Source organism: Puma concolor, chromosome D3 (assembly GCF_028749965.1).
Source record: "Puma concolor isolate L17-30 chromosome D3, mPumCon1.1.hap2, whole genome shotgun sequence".
Taxonomy (NCBI): domain Eukaryota; kingdom Metazoa; phylum Chordata; class Mammalia; order Carnivora; family Felidae; genus Puma; species Puma concolor.
The window spans coordinates 9,629,424-9,657,373 of record NC_141678.1 but is presented as its reverse complement, the minus strand read 5'-3'; the positions used below and the strand labels follow the sequence as shown (position 1 = coordinate 9,657,373).

The 27,950-nt window shown below is 48.9% G+C and overlaps 1 protein-coding gene across 1 annotated transcript; it reads right to left on the bottom strand.

Moving 5' to 3' along the window:
- ALDH2 (aldehyde dehydrogenase 2 family member) lies at nucleotides 1-27,877 on the bottom strand. The gene is made up of 13 exons (XM_086681727.1): nucleotides 27,685-27,877; nucleotides 16,355-16,459; nucleotides 15,192-15,332; nucleotides 14,026-14,105; nucleotides 11,790-11,901; nucleotides 11,212-11,340; nucleotides 10,661-10,774; nucleotides 8,879-8,981; nucleotides 8,145-8,329; nucleotides 5,771-5,935; nucleotides 3,945-4,102; nucleotides 2,492-2,606; nucleotides 1-438 (listed from the first exon to the last, which is right to left on the bottom strand). Exons 1-13 carry the CDS (start codon nucleotides 27,796-27,798, stop codon nucleotides 406-408), a joined length of 1,554 nt encoding a protein of 517 aa, XP_086537853.1. The 5' UTR covers nucleotides 27,799-27,877; the 3' UTR covers nucleotides 1-405.
- Between the last annotated feature and the right edge of the window lie 73 nt (nucleotides 27,878-27,950).

The window sequence follows — 27,950 nt, the reverse complement described above, 5'->3', positions numbered from 1 at the left end:
TGAACAGCAGCATTGTTTTTAATGAATTTGAGGCCAGAATACAAAGCAAGATGCTAGCTGTTGCTCTGACTTGTTAGTACAAGTGTCAACAATGGCTTTTTGTGCCCCCATTTAAGGCGAGTTACAGAAGTGTATCAGATGGACAGGATGAGACACTCGAATCTAGTTTGGAAAAATCAGCCTGAAAGCTAGCAGTATTGTTGCAGTTTAAAGGGCTTCCCACATACTCTTTGCCTCACACCCACCCCATTTATCAATTCAAATTCTGGGACTTTGTTGGTCAAGAGATTTTGTGGGAGAATTTCTTTTTTGAGACTTTTAGCGTGCAAGGTCATTTCCTTGGTTTTGCTGACGATGTCCTTGATCTCTCCACTGCTGGATGAGTGGGGAAGTTGGCACAGTTCTTCAGGAGTTCTTCTGAGGCACTTTGATCGTGACCTGTAAGAGGGGTACAGAGCAGCTGTTAAATCTTCATGCTTCCCTCTGATCTATAGGCGCTCTCAGCAGGGTGTGGCCAAGGATGAGCACAAGGGCTTTCTTCACTCTGACATCTTGATGGCCACTGGCCAGTCCCAGGAACACAGCCAGGGCTATGTTCTGTGTGACATCACTCCCTGCCTCCCCTTCACCCACTCATTTTTGATTGTCGTGGGGCAGAAGAGGGTGGAGCTGCTGTGGCATCTAGTAGGTGGAAGTCAGGAATGCTCAATGAACATCCTACCCTGCACAGGATGCCCCAAAACAAACAATGACCCGACCCCAAATGTCCGTAGTGCTGGGGTTGAGAGACCCTTGATCTAGATCCATGTTTTCCTCAAAAAGAATCAAAGTAAGGAAAAATATAACGTGCTAAAGCTCGCAGGTGCCTCAATGTGTCAAGTGGAAAGATTCCAGATTCAGATGGATTTGGGGTCAAATCCCAGCTTTATCCCCTCCTGGGCAAGTACTTCACCTCTGTGTGCCCTGCCTCCTAATCTGTAAGATGGGATAACGGTTCTCTTTCATGGGGTTGTTGTGAGCACTGAATGAGATAATGTGCATAAGGAAGTCTAGCAGATTCTGGCACCAAGTAATCACTCAGTAAATACGAGTTCAAAAGAAGACATTTTCTTGGCAGCCCCCCAGGCAACCTCAGACTTCTGGAACGTTTTTGAGCCTAATCTTGTTAGGAGCATCACTTGAGTTCCCAAAGCTCAAAGTACAGGGATCTTTATCGTGAGCACAAAGCCTAGGGCCCGGCACTGGCTGAACCAGCCTTGCCGCCTTCACCTGCAGCCGCTAACCCTCCAGCCATCAAGTCCTGCTACTTCCCATTCTCTCCAACGCCCCAGCGCCCTGGGCCTCCTGTGTCAGCGGCTCACACTTGGGTTCCAGCATGAACCACCTCAACTCAAGCCTCTTGTTGGGCTCTCCCCCCAACCTCCAGTCGGTCCTTAGATACTGCAGCTCCCGGGTCTCAGTCCTGGCACCCCCTACACCACACCTAAATAATCCCATCATCATTTTGAGGAACAGTTATAGACCGACGTCTGTAGGTTCAAACCTGGGTCTCACCTCTTGTGTATATGGGACAATTTTAAATAAACAAGGAAACGTGTTGATTTTATTCCAGTGAGCTTTGAGAACACAAGTTGTGGCTTACTAAACTGAGTACTGAGACCGCTGTCTGCCCTTCTCACTCTGCTCCCCCTGGCTGGTTTGCTTGCCCTGAACCTTCTCTTTCCCAATCCTGGGAAGGCCCTACTCAGCCCATTTCTCTTTTCTTTAAATATTACTTGTGAGTTTGTTTCCTGGTTAAACTGTAATTAATGTCCACTGTAGAGAAAATTATTTTCACTTGGGTGCCTTTTTTTCCATAGTAAATAAAGGTACGTGAGTACCTTTAAATTATATATAGCCTTTAAGCTGGGCTTATATTGCATGTATTACTTTGTATCCTGCCTTTTCATCTTAAGGGATGATGATTTTCCATGTCTGATATCCTATAAAAATATTTTTACCGGCTACTTAGTACACCATGATTTGGGTGTTCCATAATTTATTGGGCATTTAGTCACATCTGACTTTTTCATCTTTGAGAGCTAATGCGGTGATGAATATTTAAGGATTAATACTTTCCTTGTACTTCTGATTAGCTCCTCCGGCTCTATTCCTATCATTGACATTATGAAATCAAAGGATATTGGGAATATTTATGGCCCTTGGCGTCTAATGCCTCACAGCCTGATTCTCATTAGAAGTCTTTCCCCACTGCTTTGGGCCACAGGATCTTTCCTTCCTCTCAAGTCTTGCAGAACTTGACGTATAACAAAGCCTAGCAAAGGACTATGTAGGTGTAGTGGTGGCTGAGTCCCAAGTTATTTCTCACAAGACACAGCAAACACTGGGTCTTCACCCTCTTCTGTGGCTTCCGTGGCTTAAAACCAGAAACTAGTAACAAGTAGTGATGGAGTCTAGCGTGAGGGAGAGCTGAGAGGGCGCCCATACTCACCGTTTTCACTTCAGTGTATGCCTGCAGCCCATACTCTCCTAGCTCCCGGCCATTCCCGGACATCTTGTAGCCTCCGAACGGTGACTGGGCCCCAAACACATCATAGCAGTTGACCCTATAATTTGAAACATTATTTCAGAAGTAACTGTTGGGAGATATGTGTCATACCCCTCAGACCTCCTGAATTTCCCTAAAGTGTTATGGAGGGAAAATGGATGGGTAGAACCATAGTAATAACCAGCCGTGTAGGAGCCAACAGCAAACCACATGAAATAAAGCCCTAAGTCGTCATCCTTGTGATGTGGTCACAGATGAATGTCAGGAACAGGGAGCACCACATGATAGCTTCCCATTTTAATGAGTAATTTTTGCTAATTAGATGCTAAGCTCTTTTTGCAGTTCTTAAAAATTAAATTTTAATTGAATTTAAAATCACCACTTTACACAATTCAGTGGATTATAGCAGATTCAGTGTTGTGTAACCATCACCTCTATCTAATTCCAGAACACTTCTATCACCCCAAAAAGAACCCTTTACCCAATAAGCAGCTATTCCCCATTCCCCTGCTCTCCAGCCCCTGGAAGTCCTAATCTACTTTCTGTCTCTATGGATGTGTCTGTTCTGGACATTTTATATAAATGGATTCACACAACATGTGGCCTTTTGTGTCTGGCTTCTTTCCCTTAGAATCACATTTTCAAGGTTCATCTATGTTTATAGAATAGATGAACCACTTCATCAGTGGTGGTAGTATCAGCACTTTATTCCTTTTTTATGCCTCAATGATACTTCATTGTGTGGCTAGACATTTTATATATCCATTCATCAGCTGATGGACATCTAGGTTGTTTCCACCTTTTGGATATTGTCAGTAATCTAGTATGAACATTCGGATACACTTTCTTGTGTGGATGTATGCTTTTCTTTCTCTTGGGTATATGCCTAGGAGTAGAATTGCTGGGTCCTATGGTAATTCCAAATCTAACTCACTGAGGAGCTGCCAGACTGTCCTCCATAATGGCGGCAACATTTTACATTCCCACCAGCAATATGCGAAGGTTCAAATTTCTCTACATCCTCATTAACACTGTTTTGTTTTTTTTTAAATAACGGCCATCCTAGTGGGTGTGAAGTAGGTGCTTAGCTCTTAAGACCACTATTACATAGGTGCAGACACTCAGCTCTGATCTCCTACTCTTGTTCAGCTTAGTAAGGAGCCCCCAGTCATCCATCTGCTTGCCCAAGAACAAAGCTGCATGGGCCTATATACTGGAGGGAAGTTTAATCTCCTAGAGGAGAGGGGATGGGAAATCTCTGTCTGCTATACCACACCCTGACCCAGGAGGAACTGAGCCCAGCATCCCAAATTCTGGGATGTGAGCACTAAATTCCAAAAAACCCTGGCTTGGGGATCCCTGCCTGGGCTGTAAGGGGCTGCTAGGAGGCTCTTACCACACAGTGCCAGCCTGGAGGGCTTGGGACAGATAATTGGCCTTGTCCAAGTCCTTGGTGAAGACAGCTGCAGCCAGCCCATACTTGGAATTGTTGGCTCTCCCAATGACTTCCTCTATGGTCTTGAACTTCAGGATCTGCATCACTGGCCCAAAGATCTGTAGTACAAGAGTGGACAGTGGAAGGGTGGGGCAGACATGGAAACCAGCTATGCAGCTTTCCGGTGCTGAGCAGATGATTGCTCAAGCCCCCAGAGATACCCCAACAGTTCCACAGGGAGACAACAGTTCCTAAGCTCAGTGAAACACAAATGTAAGAAAGCTAATGGGGATTGGTTACCTTCTATACACCACGTGCTTAACATAGCCTATCTTGTTTCTAAACAATCCTGCAAGGCAGGGGTTCCTGGCATGTTATATGTAGATTTAGTTTCAAAGAATTTGTATCAGTTGTTCAGCAAGGCACACGCCAGAAGCTGAAGAAGTAACTGTGAACAGAACAGTGTCTGTGCTCTCAAGACATCCAGGTTCATCTTGTACTTTCCCTGACCTGTTCCTGGCATAAACCATTTCTTCAAGGAATCCCGGTTCTCTTTAGTGGAGAATGAGATTCAAAAACCAAGACATGGGGGCCAGGTGTGCTTGCTGCTGTCCAGGTGTGGCCACTGTCAGCCCTATCAAGGCAGGGCACTGGAAGGAGGGGACTAGAAGCGATCCTGATGTAATCGATGGTTTGAAGGCAACCATGAACCGGCAGCGTGATGGGAGCCCACAGGAGCTCCCAGCCTGACTGAGTGCAGAGGAGGGGTATCAGGGGAGGCTTCCCAGAAGTGACAGCCAAGCTGTGATACAACAGGAACAGAAACTGGCCCAACCAGCGTGCAGGTGGGGAGCAGGGAGGAGGGAAATGGAGTTCCAGGCATAAGCACACCCAGCGCCCATCCTCGTGCTTCCACTAATAGGAAGCAGGACTTCTTGAAGAAATGGCTGATTCCAGGACTGCCTGGTGAGTGTCAAGACGGGTGGGAGAAGAGTGCCAGGAGCTCATCATGGTTGGAGCAGGGCTGTGAGATGGGGCATCGTGGAACTGGTAAAGGAGAGGCACCCCCCAACCCTTCTGGAAAATTGATATTTGAGATTTCAGAAAAGGCATCAAAGTAGTCATGATGGAAAAAGAGGCAGAACTCTGTTGGACTTTCTTACCCTGATTTTGCATTTTAATATTATTTTATTTTGAATTATATATGAAAGGGGAAATACTTTCCCTGCATAAAGCTGCTAAGAGGCTTAATCCGAGGGAAGCGGAGCACGTGTGAACCCCATGAGGGCAGGGAACACGTCTTGGAATACCTCTGGATCTCCAGGGTCTGTAAAGAGCCTGGCACATAGTAGGCATTCAATAAATACTTGTGAAGCGAATGAATGAATGAGACAGAGCTGCTGCCCTGTGCTCAAAATGAGTGCCGAGGGGGAGATCATCGGGAATCTTGCCGTGTGAGGAAGTCACAGCCCTTTGGTCTAGTCCACTGTCCTGCTTATATGAAGATCATAAAAGGGCTGAGCAAAATCATTCCTTGACTCCTGGCTCACAGGGAGCAGAACACAAAGGGCCTGGAGGCCATGCAAGGAAATTTGGAAGTTCTCCCCAACAGTGGGTGGAGGTGGAAGAAGAGAGTGACCAGATCAGATGGAGTTGTAAATAATTTGTCTTAGGCACAGAGCCAGGATTTGGCCCAAAGCCAGCAGAAGGATCATGGTATGAAGATACCAGACTTAAATGTCTATTTCTCCTAAAAACATTCCCCAGAGTGCTGGCCCCATGCTAACCTCCTCCTTGGCGATGGTCATGCCGTCTTGCACATCTCCGAACACAGTGGGCTGGATGAAGTAGCCACGGTCAGCAGCCGCCCCTCCACCACACAGCAGCTTCGCCCCCTCCTCCTTCCCAGATTTGATATAACCGAGGACCTTCTGAAACTGAGTTTTGTCCACCTGCAGGGGCGGGAAGAAGACCCAAATTTCAGAGACGCTAGGGCCAGACCTCTCCTACTTCAGGCTTCTAAGTGCACAGGCAGTGGGACAATGGGCCAAGCTTAGGAATAAGCAAGGCACAGGGAGGAATTACAAAGGGCCAAAAAACATAAGAAAAGGTTCGACCAGCCTCATTAAGCCCTCAAAGAAATGCATATCAAACCAACCCATCGTTTATTTTCCAACTCTGAGGTTACTAAGAATTTAAAATAGTAAGAAAAATACACGTGCTTGCTTTGGCAGCACGTAGACTAAAACTGGAACAATAAATACATCAACAATAAATATAACCTATTTTTGTTAAACATACAAAAATGTAACAGGGGGGTTATCTATGGGGAAAGGACATGGAAGGGGGCCACGGGAGTCCTATTTTTTCCTTTAAACACTTATTAAAATTTCTATACAAGTTTGTATTACCCTCCCTACTAATTAGATAGCCACAAACTACAAAGAAAAACGAGAAAGAAAAAGAGATGTTGGGATTCATAGCAGCACTATTCACAATAGCTGAAAAGTAGAAACAACCCAAGTACCCATCAGCAGATGACTAGATAAAGAAAATGCGATATATCTATACAATGGTATATTATTCAGCCATAAAAGGGAATAAGCTATCAAGTCACAAAAAGACACGGAGGAAAGCTAAATGCACACTGTTAAGTAAAAGAAGCCAATCTGTAAAGGTTATATACTGTATGATTCCAGCTGTAGAACATTCTGGAAAAGGCAAAACAGGGACAGTAAAAAGATCGGTGGTTGCCTAGGGTTGCAGGTACAGAAGGCATGAATAGGTGGAGCACAGGGGAATTTTAGGGCATTGGAACTATTCTGTATGATACTGGGCTGGTGGATACAGTCTTTATACCTTTGTCCACACCCACAGAATGCAACACCAAGAGTGAACCCAAAGGTAAACTACGTTCTTTAGTTAACAATAATATATCACATTGGCTCATCAGCTACAACAAATGTACCACACGAGTGCAAGAGGTCAAGGTCAAGAATCAGGGAAATCAGGGGCGTGGGCTGGGGGAGTGAAGAGGTGTATGAGAACGCCGTACTTTCTGCTCATGTTTCTATAACCCTAAATGGCTCTAAAAAATTGTCTGTTAATTAAAGGAGGAAAAAAAGACTGCCTTGGCCAGCCCTGGAGCCTGGTAAGTGGACACCAGCAGCACACACCTTCAGGGGGATGGGGCCTGCAGAAAGGCACGCGTGGACCCCAGAAGTGGGCGCAGGGACCTGTGGGAGCCAGGAGCACCCCTGACCCTGTGGACTCCTCACTTCTGGGGGAGGCCAGTGCATGACCCTGTGGAGAGAGAGCCCGGGACAGGCTGGGTCTAAGGATAATGCTGGAAAAAGGCCCAGGATATGAGAGGAAATGGTGGGCAGAGGCACTATAATTTTTTTGTTGTAATTATTATTGACTATAGTTTTATTGGTTAAAATGAATACATGTTCCTGGTTAAAAAAAAAAAAAAAATATATATATATATATATACACACACACATACATACATACACATGTTTGTTTAAACCAAATAGCTCAGAAGAGTATAAAGTGAAATAAAGTCCCTCTGCTACCCATGCCATGGCCCTCTGTCCCACTCCCCAAAGATAACCATGGTTAACAGTTACCTGTGTGTCCTTTTAGTAGATGCATTTTTATGGATGGCCAAGGTCTTTTTTTGAGAGAGAGAAAATGAGAGCAGGGGAGGGACAGAGACATAGGGAGACTAAGAATCCCAAACAGGCTCCATGCTGTCAGCACTGAGCCCGATGCGGGGCTCGATCTAATGAACCCGTGAGATCATGACCTGAGCCGAAATCAACAGTAAGATGCCTAATCAACTGAGCCACCCAGGCACCCCAACATGCATTCCTTTTTACATAGACATTTCTGGTACTTATTATGTGTAAGAAATTTACATATTGCTTTCTATTACTGATTTCCACTTCAAAGCCAGCCTGTGAGTCAGGAAAGGTGGTCATTATGGATGAGCAAACAGTGGCTCAGAGAGGGTATGTGGCTTCCCAGGGACACACAGCTGGTACATGGCAGAACTGAGACTTGAAGCCAAGGCTGCCTGCCTCTGAATTTGAGACATTTGCTGCTTCTCCATGCTAACTCTGGACACCCTGACCCACCTGTAGCAGCTGGGCTCACCTGTGGCCCCTGCTCCGTCTGGCTGTCAAAGGGGTTCCCAACTACACGAGACTTGGCCCGGGCGACACTCCGCTCCACAAACTCAGCATAAACATCTTCTTGCACAAAGGTCCGGGAGCCCGCACAGCAGCACTGGCCCTGGTTGAAGAACAGGGCAAAGTGGGCCTGCTCCACGGCCCAGTTCACTGGGGGGGCAGAAAGGCAACCATGAGAAGAGACAGAGGACAAACCTTGCCCCAGGGGCTGCCTACCCCCTTAACCTGTTCACGCCACCAACAGGACCCTGTGCCCACAAGACAGACCTGATCTCTCCCTTCTTGGGGTGTGGACACCCAGCACACAGTCACAGCCCTCCGTGGTAACAGACGAGGGCGGTGGGAGGACTGACCCAGCCAGCCTACAGCACTCGGGGAAGGCAAATTGGGGCGCCAGGCAGGACCAGGAAAAGGGAAGAAATGGAGGAAGAGCAGTCTGGCCCAAGAGAAAGTGTGCAGTAGGGTTGGAAACGGAGCAGCCCAGCTCGGCTGGGTGACGGAGCAAAGAGGGGAGAAGCCAGGGAGAAACCGAGTCATGCGGGCTGGAGGGCCACACTGTAGACTCTGACTTTGATCCTGAGGCCCGGGGGCCAGAAACCGAGTCCAGTGGGTGCTGACGCTCATAGAAGTGACTGGAACCACAGTATGGACAGCCAGCGGCTGCCTTCACCCCACACCTCCTCCTCCCAGAAGACTTACTGTCTGCATCCGACATAATGATATTGGGGCTCTTTCCCCCCAGCTCCAGGGTCACTCTCTTGAGGTTACTGCTCCCTGCAGCAATCTGGATCAGGTGGCCAACCTGTGCGGAAGCAGAGACCCAGACAAGCTCTCGCTAGCAGGAAAAAAAGAACCACATGCTCTCCTGGACACAGGCCGAAGGATCCCACAACTTGAGGGAGCAGCTGGATTACAAGAGACCAGGAGAATTTCACCAAATCTATTCACTTACCCCTGCTGCCCCATGCCTCTGAGCTCCTAAGATGACAGTGACTGTGACCACATGAGCAGAGTCACTACTGTGTGGCTTCTACATGCTGAGCACTGCCTACAAACCAGACACTGTGCCGAGTGCTTTGTGTTTGTAAGTTCAATCCTCGCAGTGACCTCAAAGATAGACAGGACTCTTTTCCTTGATTTAGAAATGTGGGCACTACGGCTCAGAGTGGTCAAGTCACTTGCCCTAAGTGGTAAATGTGGCATTAGAACTCATACTCAGGCAGCGTGAATCCATCACCAGTTCGAACCATTATCCTGTCTCCTTCCCACAGTGTTGTGAGGGTGGTCCCCCAGCCCATGGCATACTCTGTGAGGGCAAGGGTGGGATACTTCTCACCTCCTTATTCCCAGAGCCTGGCACAAAGCCGCCCTGAACCTATTTGAATGAACACATGCATCTCTGTCAGGAAACCGTCCCCTCTGCAAGATTCTCAAGATTGAGGCATAAATGTAGGCACTAACAAAGCAAACAAAGAACTGGGACTGTATTACCTCGGCATCATTTCTGCCCTCCCGGCATTGCCATCACTGCATACAGACTGAATATTTGAAGGTGTCTTTTTCTCAGGGGGAACTGTCTGAAGAGCATGTTCATTACATTATTCAGTGTGCCTTCTCTGAAGTCATGCACTGAACCCTCCCAAGAATTCAAGGAGAGGAAAAAGTTCCTCTTTAGAAGGAATTCTGTCCCTGCTTCGAAGGAGATGATGTGTAGGGAATCCCCAGACACCCTGCTTCTCCAGGGCCTGGCACAGAGCAGCGTAATCCCCTTGCTCATTCATTCATTCATTCATTCATTCATTCATTCATTCATTCATTCACTTATTGAGCACTTGCTCTGAGCCAGACCTTTGCCCAGCACTTGATAAACTTCATCTTACTGGTTCCCATCCTAGGAGATGGGTGCCATTCTCCTCCCCATTTTACAGATGAGGCGGAGGCCGTGGGAGACTAAGTGACCTGCCTATGGTCACACAGCTGGCAAGTGCTACTGGAACAGTAAGACTCCGAAGCACATCATCTTTCCCACTACACCATACAAACCGCCTCTACTGCCTAGATATTGCCATCCTCATTTCAAAGACAACAAATGGAGCCCCAAAGACATTCAGTGAATCACCCCATGTCACAATGGTGAGGCTGGGATTGGAACTCCTGTCTTTCTGAAGCCCATGCTCTGTAACTGTCAGGGCAGTGCTGGTCAAGGAGCCTGACACAGCTGAGGGGCTGGGCAGGCAGTCACGAATTCGGCCTCTTTATTCCATGCATGATGCTGGCCCTGAAACAGCATCCAGAGCGTCAACCAACCCATGAAGGGCTCCACTCTGACAGTCACTGCCCTCGCTCAAGCTACTCAGAGGCAGTCTTGGGGGACCCCCCACCATGCATCACCCAGAGGCTAATCTTCAATGCTGCATCCTTGAGGACAGTGGGAACTTGGGTCAAATGTACCACACGCTTGAGATCCTGGTGATGTCTTACCTCAGTGGAGCCCGTGAAGGCTACTTTGTCCACATCCTGATGGGAGGCGATGGCAGCCCCAGCTGTGGGACCAAATCCAGGGATAATATTGACCACACCAGGGGGAAAGCCAGCCTGTATGCAAACAGCCAGGGACACTTGGAATCATTCTCCTGCTCCAAAGGGTTTGGACAGAAAGACAAACACCCCTCCCAGAGAGACTAAAGCAGCCTGCCTGGTACCCGAGTAAGCAGATGCCAGTCTTGTGGGGTACTGCTCAGGAATTCCAAATGGCACAGCAGAGAACCTGCTATTGGGGGTTCCCTGTGGCTGTTGCCTCTTCTCAGTGGCATTCACTTAGAAAAATTTTCATTCTTCAAAGGGGTCTGGCAGTGAAACTATCGTAGATATAAGGTGAGAGGGGCCATTTTGGCTGATCTGTGATGAGGTGTGGGGTTTGGGGAGGGCTTGGTCCCTGCTCTACAAATACCCGCCCTCCTAAGCCCCCCCCCCCCCCAGGAGCAAGTCTGTGCAAGGGCATTCAGAGGTCAAGACAGACACAAACCACACACCTCCTTAATGAGGTTGGCCACGTAGAGGGCGGTGAGTGGAGTCTGCTCAGCCACCTTCATCACAACCACGTTTCCGGTCGCCAGGGCTGGGCCCAGTTTCCAGGCTTGCATCAGGAGCGGGAAGTTCCACTGCAAGAAAAAACAGCCACTCCTGGAACCTCAGCTGAGGGCTGCAGTGGCCCATGAAAGCGGCAGCCCAGGTCATGGAAGCAGCACTGGCATCTCTGAGCCCCTGGAGCTACCCCCACGACTCAATTGTGAGTTTCAGACAGATGGACACAGCAGGTGGACCAGAGCACAGTGACTCATGCTCGTTAGAGCTTTCTCCATACTAGGCTCTGTGCTGAGTGTCCCTTCCGCTTTTCAGGTAAGGAAACCGAGTCTTGGGATAAAGGATTTGCCACGGATGGCAGTACTGGTTGGCTTTTTAAAGCCTGTGTTCTTAGCCACCACCCAGGCCACCCTCTGACATCACCCCGCAGACACCCCCCCGCCTTTGTAATTAGCCTGTTGGGATCGCTGCATCTCAAGGCATTCCTGATAAACCTTCATTTGTTTATTATGAAGCTGGCACTCACCGGAATGATCTGCCCGCACACCCCGACAGGTTCATGGCGGGTATAACTGAAGAAGTCCCCATCGATGGGAATGGTTTTCCCATGGTACTTATCAGCCCAGCCAGCATAATAACTTAAAAAAAAAGAAAAATCCAAGCTTAATCAATGACAGTCAGGGACCCCTGTGAACCCTGGCAGAAAGAGAAGATTCAGACCCAATTAAGTCTTTCTGGTAATTGCTCTTACTCTTGGCTTATTTCCAGAAACACTTAAATAGCTTCAAGGGGCACAGTAATCCACTCTGGGTAACTAACCTCTAAACCTCAGAATCACCTAGGTTGCTTGTAAAAAACACCACATTCCCGGCACCCACTTCCAACCTACTCAATCTGGAGCGCTGGGGAGTCCCAGGAATCTGTATTTTTAAGAAATAAACCAGCCCAGCACCACAGATTAGCATGAGAGCCATGGACTGAGTCTGGTAGAGAAGTGCAAACCTATCCAACAGCTGGTACTTCCTGTATGCAGAGCCCCAAACTAAGGCTGGGGGAACAGCCACCAGAAACAAATCCTCAACTGGCCCAACCCCTTGGAAAGTTTACCACCTAGATGCACAGGGACACAGGGGACAGAAAAGCCCAGCAGATTAGAGCGGGGGAGAAAGGAGCAGTGTGTTTCCAGTACATAATGATTAAGTTTTCAGGGCAGTAGGAAAAACGAGAGAAGGGGAAAGATGGAATGTGAGGTAACGGGAAGAGTTTTGAAATACATGTGACTGCCAGGGAGAATCTGAGCCCCAGGCTGACCTGGCTTTGAACACAGGTCTGTGAACCTGGGGAGAAAGGCAGCCAGGGAGTTACCAATCTATACAAGGGAAGGCACGGCCGCTCCCTTCCCACTAGCCTGTATTACGTGGGTTTTCAGGCCTCAGAACGGTTACTTAATCAGCACAAAGGCATATTCCTAAAATCAGGAAGGCATGGGACTCTGCCCAAGCTTCAGCAGGCTGCTCTCTCTGGGACACCCTTGCAGAGTGTTCTAATCTTGCCACTCCTGTCATTTGGGACTGGAAAATTCTTTGATGTGCAGGCTGTGCTGTGCACTGTAGGATTTTTAGCAGCATCCCTGGCCGCTGTGTGCTAGATGCCAGTAGCACCCTTCCCCCCATGCTGTGACAACCAAAAATGTCTCCAGACATTGCCAGCTGTCACCTGGGAGATGTGACTACCCTGGTTGAGAACCCATCATGTTGTACAACCCCCACTTTTCTGGCACTGCTTCTTCCTCTCTTTGTCCCCAGCGTCATAGGGGGAGCAGTCCCCCCGTGCACAATGATCTGTCCACCCGGACCACAACTGATCAGATTCAAGGCCAGCCAATCAGGGTGGCATCTGGCCCCTGAGTCTGGCATTAGACTTTGGCACTTGGCAGGAATTCGGCATTTGGACTAAGGGATTGCGGTGTAGTCTGGTAGGATCACGCATACGGAAGCAAGCCCAGGTGCGGAAAGCCGGCCTCCAGCACACAGACTGGCCCTGAAGGAGGCGAGAGGTAATCGAGAGAAGGATGAAGCAAGAGGGCCAAGATGCGCCGTGGTGATGCTCAGTGACCTTCTGGATTCAAGACCCCCAACTCTCCACAGTGCCCAAGGTAGGCTGAGTCTACTTGTTAAGCTACAACGCAAAGGACCCTCACAAAGCTCTTATTCCTCAGCCTGCATTTCTTGGTCATTAGGATGTTTGATTAAACTAAACCCAAAGCCAGCAAGAAGGAAATAATAAAGACCAGAACAGAGACAGATGAAATCGAGAACAGGAAAACAACAGAGGAAATCAACAAAACCAAAAGTGGGTTCTTTCCAGAAGTCACCAAACTGACAAAGCATTTGCTAGACTAAGAAAAAAAGGTAGAAGACACAAACAACTGAAATCACAAATGAAAGCAGGGACATCGCCAGATAAGAGAATGTGTAAGAGAATGTGAACAATTGTAGCCAACAGACGAGATAACCTACATAAAATGGGCAAATTCCAACTAACGTACAAATTACCAAAACTGCCTCAAGAAGGAAGAGAAAATGCTTATGAGTAAATTACAGTTTTGAAATCGAGGGATTTTCTCATAAGACAGAGTCTCATAGAACATGTTTCTCCAACTCCTGTGATCCTTTTACACATTATCATTCTATTTCTCCCCCCGCAACACTTGCTCCCCTGTGGCACAGCCAGAGCAAAGAACAGGAAGCCCGAGCCCATACCGGAGGCATTTAAGGACCATGTCCAAATCCACCAGGTAGGAGATGACGTAGGGCTTGCCGTTATCCAGCGTCTCCAAGGCCTGAGAAGAGAGAACGATGAGCACAGAACTGCAGGCACAGGACTGCCTTACAGCACTCGCGGTAGGGGACGACCAGCACTGAAGCTCAGCATGGATCAGGGCTGACGGCCACTTCGTGCCATGGAATGCCGTGGCATTTCTGGCCCATCGCCTCTCCCTCTCCAAAGACAGGAAAGTGAGGGGTGGGGAGGGAATGGTGCACCAACAAGCACACGTTTCCAGGTTCTGCTGTAAGCCACATCTGAGCCCTTGCTGGGAATAAGAGACTCACATGGGAGCTGAGAGAGCAAAGTGCCAGTGGGTAATGGTGCGAATCATCAATCACGAGCTAGAAAGGGGAAACCAGCCTGCCCAGCCCAGTCTGAGAAGCACCCTTTAGGGTGAAACTGGAAGGACACGTAGGAGGTAACTAGGCAAAGGGAAAGGTACAACTGATGACAAAGGGAAGAGCACCCCAAGCAGAAGGAACAGCATGTGCAAAGGCCCTGATGCCTCAAAGAAGCCTAGCAGTCGGGAAGTTGAGGGAAGGCTGGTGAGCTGAGCTGTAGGCGGCGGGGTGGGGGGGCGGGGGGCATAGTCCGGCATGAGTTGGGAGACGGAGTCAGACCTGGCAGGGCCTTATAGACCACGTTGAGAGAACAGGAGTTTATCCTAAGGATATAGAGGATGCCATGGAAGGCTTGAGACCATGGTATAATTTACTTTCTAGAAGGTTCACTTTGGCTACTCTTTGCAGATTGGATTGGGGAGAGGCAAGGATGTTGCCTTCTGGTTTCTTCTGCTTCTGGCAGCCAGAAAGAAGGCCTGCCATACGGAGGGGCTGTGAGAACAGTGTCCATCCCTGGGGGTCTCTGGGAAGGCTCCCCTGTGGCTCCCCTCTCCCTCTCCCAGTCTCCTCCTTTCTTAGCCATCCTAGGAGACACTGAGAGGCTGGTTGGTACAGGGGTGGTACAGGGGTGTATCCCAAAGGTGTCCAGCCTATGCCATTCTGACCAGTTACATGTCAGCAATGCAACCCCCTTCCCAGCTGTCTGTGAGAAGCCCATTCACCATGTGGGATGAGAGAGGAGGGGGCTGAGAACTCACTGCCAGGTAGGTCCGGTCCCGCTCAATCAGATCAGCCAGGCGGTTCAGCAGGCGGCCCCTATCGGATGCGTCCATGCGGCGCCAGGGTGAGCCCCACTGGAAGGCGTCCCGGGCAGCCTTTACTGCCTTGTCTACATCTTCCTGGAAAACACCCACCAGGGCAGCTCAGGCCTTCTCAGTGAAAACTGCCTCCAATTACCACGCACCCTGCTGCCAAGCAACACCCAGGGGGCTTCAGTCAATGCCTGTGTGGAAACCTGCCCCAAACAGTCCCTCCCCACCACGGAGGGCTCTCTGCCTGACAAGCTTCAGATTCTCCCTTCCAGAAGTCATGGAGGAAATGAGGACCCTGACAGTTTCCGTTTCTGTATTTTCTTTTTTTACTTTTTTAAGAGAGTATATAAATATTTTAGATCTGTATCTTCATTTTTTTTTTAATGTTTTTTACCTTGAGAGTGGGAGAGAGGCAGGGAGAGAGGCAGAGAGAGAGGGAGAGAGAGCATCCCAAGCAGGCTCCGTGCTATCAGCACAGAGCCCGATGTGGGACTCAAACTCACAAACCGTGAGATCATGACTTGAGCCAAAACCAAGAGTCAGATGCTTAACTGACTGAGCTACCCAGGCACCCCAACCGTTTCTGTATTTTCATTTCAGAGTCCACAAAAGTGTTCTGGAGAGAGTCATTCAGGGGCCAGTGCTTAGAATTTGATCATTTCCCCCCTCCTGCTAAGAAAGCAAGCCCAGCCAATAACCATCCCTTCTGAGATGACTGGCGGTGTCCCCCAAGTGAAGGTTTAACCAGGTTCCCCCTTCTTGGGGAAGCTGTAAAATAACACAGCTAGCATTTTTCGTATAGGGAAATGTATATCAGGAGGCTGGGAGCATGGTTTTCATTAATATTAAACATACTTAGGGATGCCTGGGTGGCTCAGTTGGTTGAGCGTCCAGCTCTTGGTTTTGGCTCGGGTAATGATCCCAGGGTTATGGGATTGAGCCTTGCGTTGAGCTCCGCGCTGAGTGTGGAGCCTGCTTGAGACTCTCTCTCTCCCTCTCCCTCGCTCTCTCTGCCTCTGCTCCTTGACCCTGTTTGCTTGCTGTCTAACTTAAAAATAATAAGCCATCCTTGCCCACCCATGCCCTGAGGGTAAGTCACCAATTCTCACCTTGTCTCCTTCAGCTACCTGACAGATGACTTCTCCAGTGGATGGATTGACGGTGGGGAATGTTTTCCTGCTGACAGCATCGTGCCACTCATTGTTTATGAAGATCTACAGAGAGAAGGAAGAAAGTTCTCAGGACCAGCTCTCAACCCAGTGCTGAGACCCAGCAATTTAAAAAAAACAAAAACATCAGAACAAACCTGAATTAGCCTCTCAGAGTGATGTGGCATGAGGTTTAAAGCCCAGCCTTGGGGACCACCAAGTTGGAATGCCCACTCTGCCAAGGGACTTGGGGTGAGTTCTTGGCCTTGGTTTCCCTGATCTGGGAAATGAAGGGAATGCACTCCTACCTTATCAATTATCTGTCTCCATTGTTGGGTCACATCTCACAACTCAAGTGGCTCACACGACTTGTTATTTTCTTACAGTCATGCCCACTGACTGCGCTCAGCGGCACAGGGCTCAGCTGGGCTCATGTAGGGGCTTGCAGGGCAAAAGTACCCAGGACTGGGTGTGCAGGAGGGCTCTGCGCTCACAAGGCCTTGTTTCTGCCACCAAACTCCACTGGGCAGTGTGAGTCACAGGCCCAGTCCGGACCTTGGGGAGGGGAAGGAGCCTTCACCTTGAGAGGAGCAGCAAAGAATTTGCAACCATGTTTCCTCTACCACACTACAGCACAGGGCTGTTATTCAGTAAATATTTAGTGAACACCAACAACGGGCCCTGCTCTAAGGCTGAGGACACAGTGGAAACCCAACCCAGTAAGGACCTCTCTCTCACGGGAGCTGGTGTTCTGGTGGGCACAGACAGTAGAGAAGCAATCAGATACACAAGGCAACCTCAGATTGCGGTGGTAGGTGCACAGGAGAAAATGAGGATACAGAGAGGGTCCTGAAGTGGGGGAAGATAGGGAACTTCGGCTGGGATGGTCGGGTGGGTCTGAGGAGCAGATATTTCACTGGAGCCCTGACTGATGAAAAGGAGCCAGCCACAGGAAGAATGGGAGGATAAGCAGTCCAGGAGGTAGGAACTGCAAGTGCAAAGGCCCTGGGGTAGGAATTAGTCTGGTGCATTTGAGAAAAAACAAAAGTGGCCAGAGTTACTGGTGAACCAAGAAGAAGTGCTAGGAGATGGGGTCAGAGAAGGAGTGTGGGTCCTGCGAAGCCCTCAGTTCAGCGCCTGGCAGCAGCCTGGCAGCAACCGCTGTTTTCTGTTTTCGCTGTTGGGAGGTCTAACAGCAACCAAGTGGAGAAAGACCACATGGTTTTATGAAGTCAATGGCAGGGAGATGGAAGCCTCTCCATTCACTCAGAGAAAGGACCTTGCCCAAAGCTGCTTAATTAAGTGCCAGAATTTTCTCTCTGCTTCTAAGAGCCAGCTGATGGCCTCAGGGGATAACAGGGAAGAAATCTCACAGCAAGCTGTTCTCCTGCAGGCTGGGGAAACTGGTGTGGTGAGGGGAGGAGGTATTTTGTCACTTTCCCAGGACTGCGTAAATGTCACAGTCAGGGTGACCGTCAGTCCAAGGCCACTGTGCCTTCCTTCCTCAAGGGCTCTCCTTGGCCCCAGCATCCCAAAATGGCCTGGCTTAGGACCCTGGGGAGTCATCTCCAGTTACTCTGGGCCACAGTCCAGGACCACAAACGAGACCAGGCCACCAAGCAAAGCGTGGAGTCTGGTTCATGCCAGGGCCAGAGATTTCAGGACCAGCAGGCTCCGGGGAGGTCTGGCCCAACCTTGTGGTCAAGAGCAGGGTCAGGACGAGCACCAGATGAATCCAGGCTCTTTTTTTTTTTTTTAACTTTTTTTTTTAATGTTTTTCTTTTTTTTTTTTTGAGGGAGAGAGACAGAGCATGAGCGGGGGAAGGGCACATACAGAGAGGGAGACATAGAATCTGAAACAGGTTCCAGGCTCTGAGCTGTCAACACAGAGCCTGGTGCCGGGCTCAAACTCAGGAACGGCGAGATCATGACCTGAGCCGAAGTCGGGCACTCAACCGACTGAGCCACCCAGGCGCCCTGAATCCGGGCTCTTTTGATCCTTGTTGTGTCACACGGGGCAAGGCATTGCTTTTGCTTCCTCGTCTGCAGAGTGGGAATCATTGCAGTGGCCCTCATCACGAGGCACGTGAGGGCTTGAAGCATATGTACCGAGCTTCGCATGGAGTTAAGTGTGCAATGCTGGTGCCAGTGGGAGTGGGCACAGGAAGGAGCCGGTTAGGAAGGGTCCACCAGGGGTCACGTTCCCAGGCTCAAATTTGGTCTTTTGGTGGAATCTGCAGCTGTGCACCTAAGTAAGAGGCTCTTGGCATCTGGCAGGAGCACACAGGTAAACATCAGCTGGAGTCTCTGGAAGTATGTTCGTGTGGTTGGTTTTGCATTAGTTGGTTGATCGTTAATCTGGAGGGAATTGAGACCTTTATTGCCGAGAAGCAGGCAATGGGTAGTTTCCAGTGGAGGGAAGGGATGTGGCAAAAAGAATTCTGGGTGACTGTGAGTTCAAGTTGGACACGGCCACTGCTGGCCATGCCCTGCATAAGTGCTTCCCTGAGAACCGGCTTCCTCCAGTCAGAGCCCAGGTCTGCCTTCAAGGAGGCCAGAACTCTTGTTTCTTAATCTCCATCTTCACGGTTTACATACAGGCCAACAGCGGGTTTGATTTTGAGGTTTTATTCTGGGTGGTGTAAAATGCACCAACCTCTAAGCCACACAGAATCTCGAGTCTCGGCTCTGCCCCTCATCTGCTGTGACCCTGGGCTTCCAGATTGCTTCATGGGTCCCTGGGGAGAAGGTGTGTGGGGGCGGATGTGAGGATTAAATGCATCAAGGGGTGTAAAGCCCCTAAGCCAGGAGCCCGCCCGCACACAGTGGATCTTACCACAGCAGTCACTGCAATATTACTCTAGATCCTGTGGTGCTCTCAGGTTAAAGATTTTTGGGATTTGTATTATTTCCTGTACCGCGACATACTAAATTAGTTTGTTCTGAAAAAGTTTTAATTGTCATTTTGCAAAGATCAGGAAGTAGAGAGCAGAGAGTGGGCCAGTCAGCTGCTCTCCTGGTCCTCACCCCCTCCTCCCTGTCCCCCGAATCTTAGACTAGGACCCTGGGAAGACCACTCCCTGGCACCTGTTTGCCTTTCAAAGCCCTGAATTTGCTGGGTCACTTTCCGCTGTTGAATTTTCAACAATCCATCCTGCCTTCTAACTGATCAAATAAGCCGGAATCTGCCTAGCAGGAACCTAGAATCTTCCTTCTGTTTAGAATTCCCATTTCCCTCCTCCTAGAGCCAGACGTCAGTGGCCTCCCTGACCTGCCCCCCAATGGGGATGGATGGGCCTCTGCCATAGTTTTGCTTCAAGTGAGGAGAGCCTCACAGCAATTTCATTTATGTAAGCATGAGGGCAGACATCAGGCCAAATGTTTCATAACCTCCTAGCCCAAAACCCAAAGCTTCACTTCTCTAACAGGCTTAACTGTTAAGCCTGGGGGGTGGGGATGGGGGATGGGGCTCTCCCAGCTCCCATTTCCTTATGCGAGTTTCTGGAAGCAGAGCAATATGCAGAGTGATATCCCAGTGACATTAGGAGCTGACACTTTGAATCTGGACTGCTGGCAAAACTCATAGAGCTTTTCCATCAACATGCTTGCTTTTCTTTTTTTTTTTTAATTTTTTTTTTTTTTAACGTTTATTTATTTTTGAGACAGAGAGAGACAGAGCATGAATGAGGGAGGGTCAGAGAGAGGGAGACACAGAATCTGAAACAGGCTCCAGGCTCTGAGCTGTCAGCACAGAGCCCGACACGGGGCTCGAACTCACGGACTGCGAGATCATGACCTGAGCCGAAGTCGGCCGCCCAACCAACTGAGCCACCCAGGCACCCCAACATGCTTTATTTTCTACACATTTTAACAGACACATCTCCCTTCGTTTTGTGTAAGTTGGGATTCATCATCCACGCAGTCGAAAGTTTTAACAGAGTGCCATCACCATGCTGAGCACTGAGTGAAAAAGCATCCTGGCTCCTTGAGCTAAAAAGTCCTGGGGAGGAGAGACACAATCTACAAGCCCACAGACAGAGCGAGAAGCAGAAACAAACAGGCGACAGTGAGGAACAGACCAGGAAGTCAGATGGCACCTGAGGGGGGGCGCCTGAAGGAAGAGCTTGGGGATAGGAGGAACCAAAAGGGCCCCCTGGCTGCAGAGTGAGGGGGCAGGACAGCAGAGGGGGCTCTGGATCCCACCCCTGCCGTGTGCAGGCGGCTGTGCTGGTGTTAGGGGTGCAGAGAGTACAGGACACACGTGTGAGCCTCCATGCTGTGTGGAGATCATCGGCTCTCCATTTCTTAACTTGCTTTTCTCACATTACTCCATAACCAGATGGCTCCATTATTTTAAGCAACACAGCATTCCTCCACAGTTTACATAACCATTTCCTACGCGTGCACTTTCAGGACAGTTTCCACTATTCCCAACGATGCTGCTGCAGCAAACATCCTTGGACGTGTACCTTTGTGAACTTGGGACAGATTACTTTACAGACGCCAAAACTGCTGAGTTAGAGGATTACACGATCCTTGGCCGCATCCAGAAACTTGGGTGGTGTGGTGAGTGCCTAGAAGTTGGGGCAGGGACAGCAGAGGTGGGACCCCAGGGAAGAGGCTTAACCAAGGTGAAGACAGAGCACTATTTCAAAGCCACCTCCACCCCATGGCAGTGGACAGTCATAATCTGCCCAAAGTCTCCGGTAAGAGGTTAAATGGTGTTCAGTAGCTCCAGTTTAAGGAGACAGGATGCTTTGATGGATGAAAGAACTGGGGATCTGTTACCTGGGAAATCTGCATCCCTGGAATATGTTACTTTCCCCAAGGGTGAGGGAGCAGATGGGGTGGTTCTCTGTCTTGGGGAGACTCGTGCTGGCATTTGCTTTTCAGTGGCAGTTAGGTAACTCATGTCCGATAGAGAGCAGATGCTATCTTTTCTATTACAAGATCCTGAGAAAATAAGTTCAAGACAAACACTGAATGCCACACACATTCACGTTTCTCCACATAATCCTCTAGAAACCTCAGGGTCAATTTAGAATTAAGGTCAAGGGCAGCGACCTCCCTTAGACTTGCTGGAGACATTCTGGCTCCTGATCCCAGCCCTCTCCTCCCCTCCTCAGCTCCCAGGGTCTTTTTTTTTTTTTTTAATTTTTTTTTTTAAATGTTTATTTATTTTTGAGAGAGACAGAGAGAGAGCGAGGAAGGGAGAGAGAAAGAGGGAGACACAGAATCTGAATCAGGCTCCAGGCTCTGAGCTGTCAACACAGAGCCTGATGTGGGGCTCAAACTCACAAATCGTGAGATCATGACCTGAACTGAAGTCAGATGCTTAACCGACTGAGCCACCCAGGCGCCCCTCCCAGGGTCTTTCCTTATGGGTTCCTGGATTTTTTTTCACTACTTCCACGATGGGAGGCTTGGTTCTACTATGGACTGTCTGCCATGCAGGCATGGTTTCAATTTGTTGGTATTCTTTGGGCTTATGATTTGGCAAACCCCTATCTTGCTGCAATCACTTCCCTTGTTGGACAATTTTAGCACTCCCTGCATGTCTCCACATCCTTATTCACATTAATTCCCAAATGCTCTGAAAATACCCCTCCCTAAGTGGAAATACTGAGTTTCCATTCCTTGCTCCTGGAACACGAAATTACAAACACAGTTTCATAAATGGCAACCATTCATGCCTTCAATAAATATTTACTAAGCAGCAATTATATTCTGATTTCGGTGCTAGGTGCTGGGTATACACATGTGAACACAAACACGGCACCTCCCTCCTAATTTCAAATATTCCAAGTCAAGATAGTACAAAGATGTGAATATCTACATCCTTGTTTGACCACAGGGCCTGGTCATGAGGCAGCACAGCATGTGGCTAAGGGCATGCATGTCAGAGTTGGACCTTGGTTTCATACCTACTACTTAATGTGAACATGACCTCCCTGAGTCTCAGTTTCCTCATCTGCAAGATGAGGTACTATGATACCTGGTTCGTACAGTTGCCGGAGGGATGAAAGGTGAAAACGTAGTTACGTGTCCTCAGCACAGGGCCCGAAAGATCCTAAGTGATCAGTAACCATGATTATTCAATCGGGGGAAACGTACACATGTCCACAACACACATACCTGTCCTTTCAACTTGACCTCAGTACCATAAACTTTCTTGGAGCCCAGTCACCTGTAACTCAGTGTGTTCCCACAGATTCTGGGGAGGCAGGAGGTAATGAGAAGCATTTGTATTCATTCATAACAGAACTGTTGTTAAAAGCAGAAGAATCTAGGTAGGTCTGGTAAAATCCTCTAATTCCCTGGGTTGCCTGAATCTATTATTTCTACAAAAGATCGTAAAACCTCCTACCCAAGCAATAAAACCAGTATGATCACTGTGGAGATATTTCACTTGATTCATTCAGCATAAAAGCCACTTCAAACCACTGCCTACCCCAACACAGATTTTAGCTCATTATGTAAGAATCTCCCAAGGAAAACAAGGAAAACCAAATTCCTATTCTGTATATATTCTACCTGTTAGCAGTGATTATCTGCAGGTATGAGATAATCAGAGGCCTGTCACTTTCTTTTTTCTTTTTATGTTTGCTTACGGGTTACTTACTTTTAAAGAAACAAAATATTTAAAGAAAGCCAAAGTTCCCTACGGTCACTGCCTGCCAGCAAATTCCCTATGCAGCACCCCTCCCCCCCCCACCCGACCCCCTCACCCTTGGCACTCAACGCCCTCACACCAATGAGCTTTTCCTTCCTGTACATTTTTATACATTTTATATGGAGATAGGTCTATTCACATTCAATGTAAAGTTTGGGGTAGTTTTAATTAGTTTCATTCCCCCCCCCCAAAACATTCATTGTTTTTCAGGCCCATTATTCATACAGCTCTAGCTAATTCCTGTAACTAGCACATGCATTGAATTATTCCTCCCTGTAACTATAACATACGTTGTTCATCTGCCTCCCTATGGATGGCAAGCTGGCTTCCTGAGTTTTTTGCCCATATAAACTATGTGACAATGAACATCTGTACATGCCTATATATATTTCCAGTGAGTTTCTACCTCATAGACCTCTGTAATGTTTGACTTTTTGTACTGAGGATGTATTAATATTGTAATCAGAAAATTCTATATAATAGGGAGATCCTTTCTTAATTTCCTTGTCAGTTCTCCCTTTAGTTCCTGAGTGTTGTGGTCAAGAAGCTAAGAATAGAAGACACAAACTTAATTCACCCCAAGCCCCCATTTCAGCTTTCCCACAGCCTAACTCAACCCTTCAGAAAACAAGTTACAACTACAACAGCACCCACATAATGGAGTGACATCGCATTATCTTGTAAGCTCAACAGCATCACTGTTCTCACAGCTTTTATTTACGGCTAAATAAATATGGAAGCACAGGGAGCCATGAGCCGGGCATTTGCTAAGGGCTGTATCAGGATGACCCCACTTCATCCTCACAGCAACCCTATCTATGATGTCGATGGGATTTTTACCCCATTGTACAGGTGTGGTAGCTGAGGTACAGAGCTCAGCTCTGTACCACCCTCCATATCGCCCTGTTCCCTGCCGTATTTTTCTCCACAGCACTGATTGCCTTGGCCACATTATGCATTTCCCTTATGTGTCTGTCTCCACCATCCAGGCCACAAACTTCCCACAGGCAGGGATTCCTGTCTGTTTTGTTTATTGGAACTGGGAGTGCTCAGGAAATGTCTGTTGAATGAATGAACCTGCCCAAGTCAGCACTAACGGGTGGCAGGCAGTCTGAGTCCAGAGCATAACATGGTATCTAACAATATTCTCTTCTTCATTATTATCAACCAACGTGGGGAGTCAGGAAGACGGTGGAGTAGGAGGATCCTGAGCTCACCCTGTCCCACAGACATACCAAGAGAACAGCTACATCTATTCAACTAACTCTGAAAACGACCTGAAGACTGGTAGAACAGACCTTCCACAGTTTGTCATAAAGAGGAGGCCATACTGAAAAGGGCAGGAAGGGCAGAGACACGGGCACCAAACCCCTGGCGAGACTCCCACAAACAGAGGGACACCACAAGCACGGAGAAGCAAAAACGAGAGATCAGATCCTACACCACGCACGCCCGGCACTGGGGTCTAACATTGGGAAGACAAGTCCCCATAGTATCTGGTGAAAATCAGTGCGGCTTGACTTCAGGAGCTTTTAAAATCCACAGAGCTTGGGCTGCCTGGGTGGCTCAGTCGGTTAAGCGTCCGACTTCGGCTCAGGTCATGATCTCGCGGTCCATGAGTTCGAGCCCCGCGTCGGGCTCAGCTCAGAGCCTGGAGCCTGTTTCAGATTCTGTGTCTCCCTCTCTCTCTGACCCTCCCCCGTTCATGCTCTGTCTCTCTCTGTCTCAAAAATAAATAAACGTTAAACAAAAAATTTTAAAAATAAATAAATAAATAAATAAATAAATAAAATCCACAGAGCTTAACTCGGGGCATTTTATTATCAACCAACACGAATTGGTGATGTTGAAGATAGAAGTATTAGTCACACTCCATCCAGAGAGGTAACTTTGCTGAAGCCACAGTCCCTTGGGTTTTCCTTTAAGTTGTCTTCTGAGATCTTAATTACTCTCCAAGTCAGGAAAGAAAAGAAGAATGAAAAATGAAAATCAGTTTATTGACAGAGATGTGTCCCCGAAACTGCCAAGGATAAGAAATGTTGGTCTTCAAGAAACCTGGCCATCAATCAGTTTCCCCTACAGGTCCCTGCTTATGAGTTGAGGAAGGAGAATGTGTCCTGAAATCGTCCTAACCCAACCAGTAAATCTACCCCACCCTGCAGCCTCACCCAAGACAAGTAGAGGCAAGAGGACCCCAGGAAGGTGGACCAAACCACCCCCCTCAACTTCTTTCAGATTGAGAAAAATAGGTGACAAGGAGAAGACCTGTTGCCTGACCCCTCTTACCCATCCAGATGAGACCCAACAAGCCTGAAATACGACATTTCCCCCAAAAGCCCAAACACCTCCCCTCCCCGCAGATGCCCTTGGCAAGAAAACCGCCTGTCGGAAGAACTCCTTTTTGGGAAACTCAACTCCAGAATAGTTGAATGAACTTAAAGGATCCAGCAACACCTCGGAGAAATGTCCAGGAATATGATCTACTTTGTACTTAGAGCCCCTGGCTCCTAGAGACAGATTTTTCAGATAAGGCTTTGGCATGCTTGCCAACAGGTTGGCAACAACTTAACACTGAAAACAGCCCAAGGAACTTTAAGAATAGCCAGTTCCAGCATGGTGGGATGCTTTGCAACCTTTGGGAAGAATAAACAAGATATAAATGTACTAATTGAGAAAGATAAGTCAGGTACACTGTTCAATGAGACAGTGCTTCAGTACAGTAAGTGCTAGCATCTCATTTATGTAAAAAAAAAAATCTGGTGCATGCGCACGCACGCACACACACACACACACAGAAAATACAAGATCACATACCTACGTGTTAACAGTGCTCTTGGAGAGAGGAATGGGGTCTGGGAGAAGTTTTACAGTACTCAGCATTTTTGCAGTGAGCAAATGTTACTTTTATGATCTCAAAAAATGTGATAAAGGAAAGCAGCTGTGGGGAGATTTCACTCTTCTCCCCCCAACTTACATCCCCAGACTGAATCTGGAGAGCAGGAATCGTGCTATCTACAAGTCCCACATGCATGTACATTTGAAGGCCATTCCCTCACCTCCACGTGACCACAGAGAAGGAAGATCTTAATTAGATCTCGTGCCCACAAAGGCTTGGGAGGCTGACAATTTTCCCTGAAGGATATTTCTGCATGATCTTTTTGATGTTCAAGTCTTCCAAGCATTAGCTCCTCATTAGGCAGCCTACCGAAAGAACAAGAGCTGCTGCATTTGGGGCCTGTGTGATGCAAAAGGAGTTTTATCTCTTGTTTCTATTGCCTCACCAAAGTGACCATTTGTAACACTCCTCCCAACATACAGCTGAGCCTTTAGCCACCACCTGTGCACAGATCTGCAGCCCCGCTCCGGGCCAGACAAGCAGGTCCGCAGCTGAAAGTGAGTTGGCCAGGGACTGGCTCTACAGCACCCTAAATCAGCAGTGACCCCTGAGTTCCAACCCTGAGTTGCATTCTGTAGTAGCACAGAATGTTCTGGGTAGAGGCTTTCTCTTGGGATTCTAGATGTGAACCCCAACTTTGACACTGGGCAGCCCATGAAACCTCTCTGCAGCTCAACCTTGTTTGTTCACCTGTAAAACGTCTTCGATCACGGTACCCACCTAACTCGGCTGTTTTAAGGCTTGAGCGGTACAACAAAACGGCGGCAGGTGCAAAAGCTGTGCACAGAGCACGGGAGCTGTTACTGCTCTTAAGTGCTTACCAAGCGCATGAGGCCCCGGGGTTGCCCTCTGACCCACTTCCACTTTTCGGAAGAAACTCAGGTTCACAGAAGGGCAGTTTGCTGCACCTACAACACAAACTCTTTTCATAATCATTTCCTTCTCTGTGAATTCCAGCACTTTACCCAAACTCAAAGATCAAAAGAGAAAATATTCCAGAGTCCTGCTCGAGCAAGAAATTGGCCTCTGGGAATCAGTGTTACCCAGGAAAGCCTCTCCTTGGTTTGCTGGAAGAAAGCCAGCTCCTTGGAAGGCGCGGACACCCTTTGGGGACTGCACCCCGGAGGCGCGAGTCCCCGCACCCTTTCCCAGTTCCCAGCAGTGGACATGGGCTCTCCCCGCCCTGCGGCCTTGCCTTTTCCTTAGCGAATGGGTGAACTTTGGCTGAAAAGGGCCTTTTCCTTTTGTTTTTCTGTTCGGACTTCCTTGGACGCGGGCAAGAATTAAGGATTCAGAAATAACCACGGAAAAGACAGAAAAGCTCCTGCTAAGAGGGACTTTGGTGGACATGTCTTCCGGGTGGGTGGCGAAGGCCCTGTGCAGACACCGCGGCGACTAAGAGGCCGGGAGGGATGGGGGGGGTTGGGGGGCTGGGCGAGAAAATGGAACCAAGAGAACTGGCGCAGGAAAGCGGCCGGCGGCCGGACGAAAACAAGTAAGTGGCCGAAGTCACATCTGGATAATGAAACGGGGGGCGGGGGCTGCCAGAGGCGGTGAAGGGGCCAAAACGCTAGCGGGGAGGGAAGGTGTGCGTAAAGATCAAGCGCAGCAAACCCCTCGAGCCCCAACTGGGTAAACTGGAGCCCGAAGAGGCCCAGAACCTTCCCAGCCGGCGAGCGCCGTCTCCGCGAGAGAACAAAGCCCCGGGGCCAACGGCCTCACCTGGTTGAAGAGCACTTCAGGCTGCTGGTTGGGGGCCGGTACCGCCTGGGTGGCGGCGGCCGACAGGAGGCGGCGGCCCAGGCGGGGCCCGAGACTGGCAGCGGCGCGGAACATGCTGCGGCGGGAGCGGGCGCGCGAGACGTTGCGCTGGCAACTTGGACAAGGCTGCCGGCTGGGGCGGTAGGGGGAGAAGGGGGTCACGGCGACCGCGACCTCTCCCCGCCCCCGGCGCGGCCGCCAATTGGCAGGCGCGAGGAGGGGCCGAG

Coding starts and splice junctions, on each gene's coding strand:
- ALDH2 (XM_086681727.1), bottom strand. CDS start 27,798: ATGTTCCGCGCCGCTGCCAGTCTCGGGCCCCGCCTGGGCCGCCGCCTC. Junction 14,106..15,191: donor GGGACCGGACCTACCTGGCA/GTGAGTTCTCAG, acceptor CTCTCTTCTCAG/GCCTTGGAGACGCTGGATAA. Junction 10,775..11,211: donor TGGCCAACCTCATTAAGGAG/GTGTGTGGTTTG, acceptor GTTTGCATACAG/GCTGGCTTTCCCCCTGGTGT.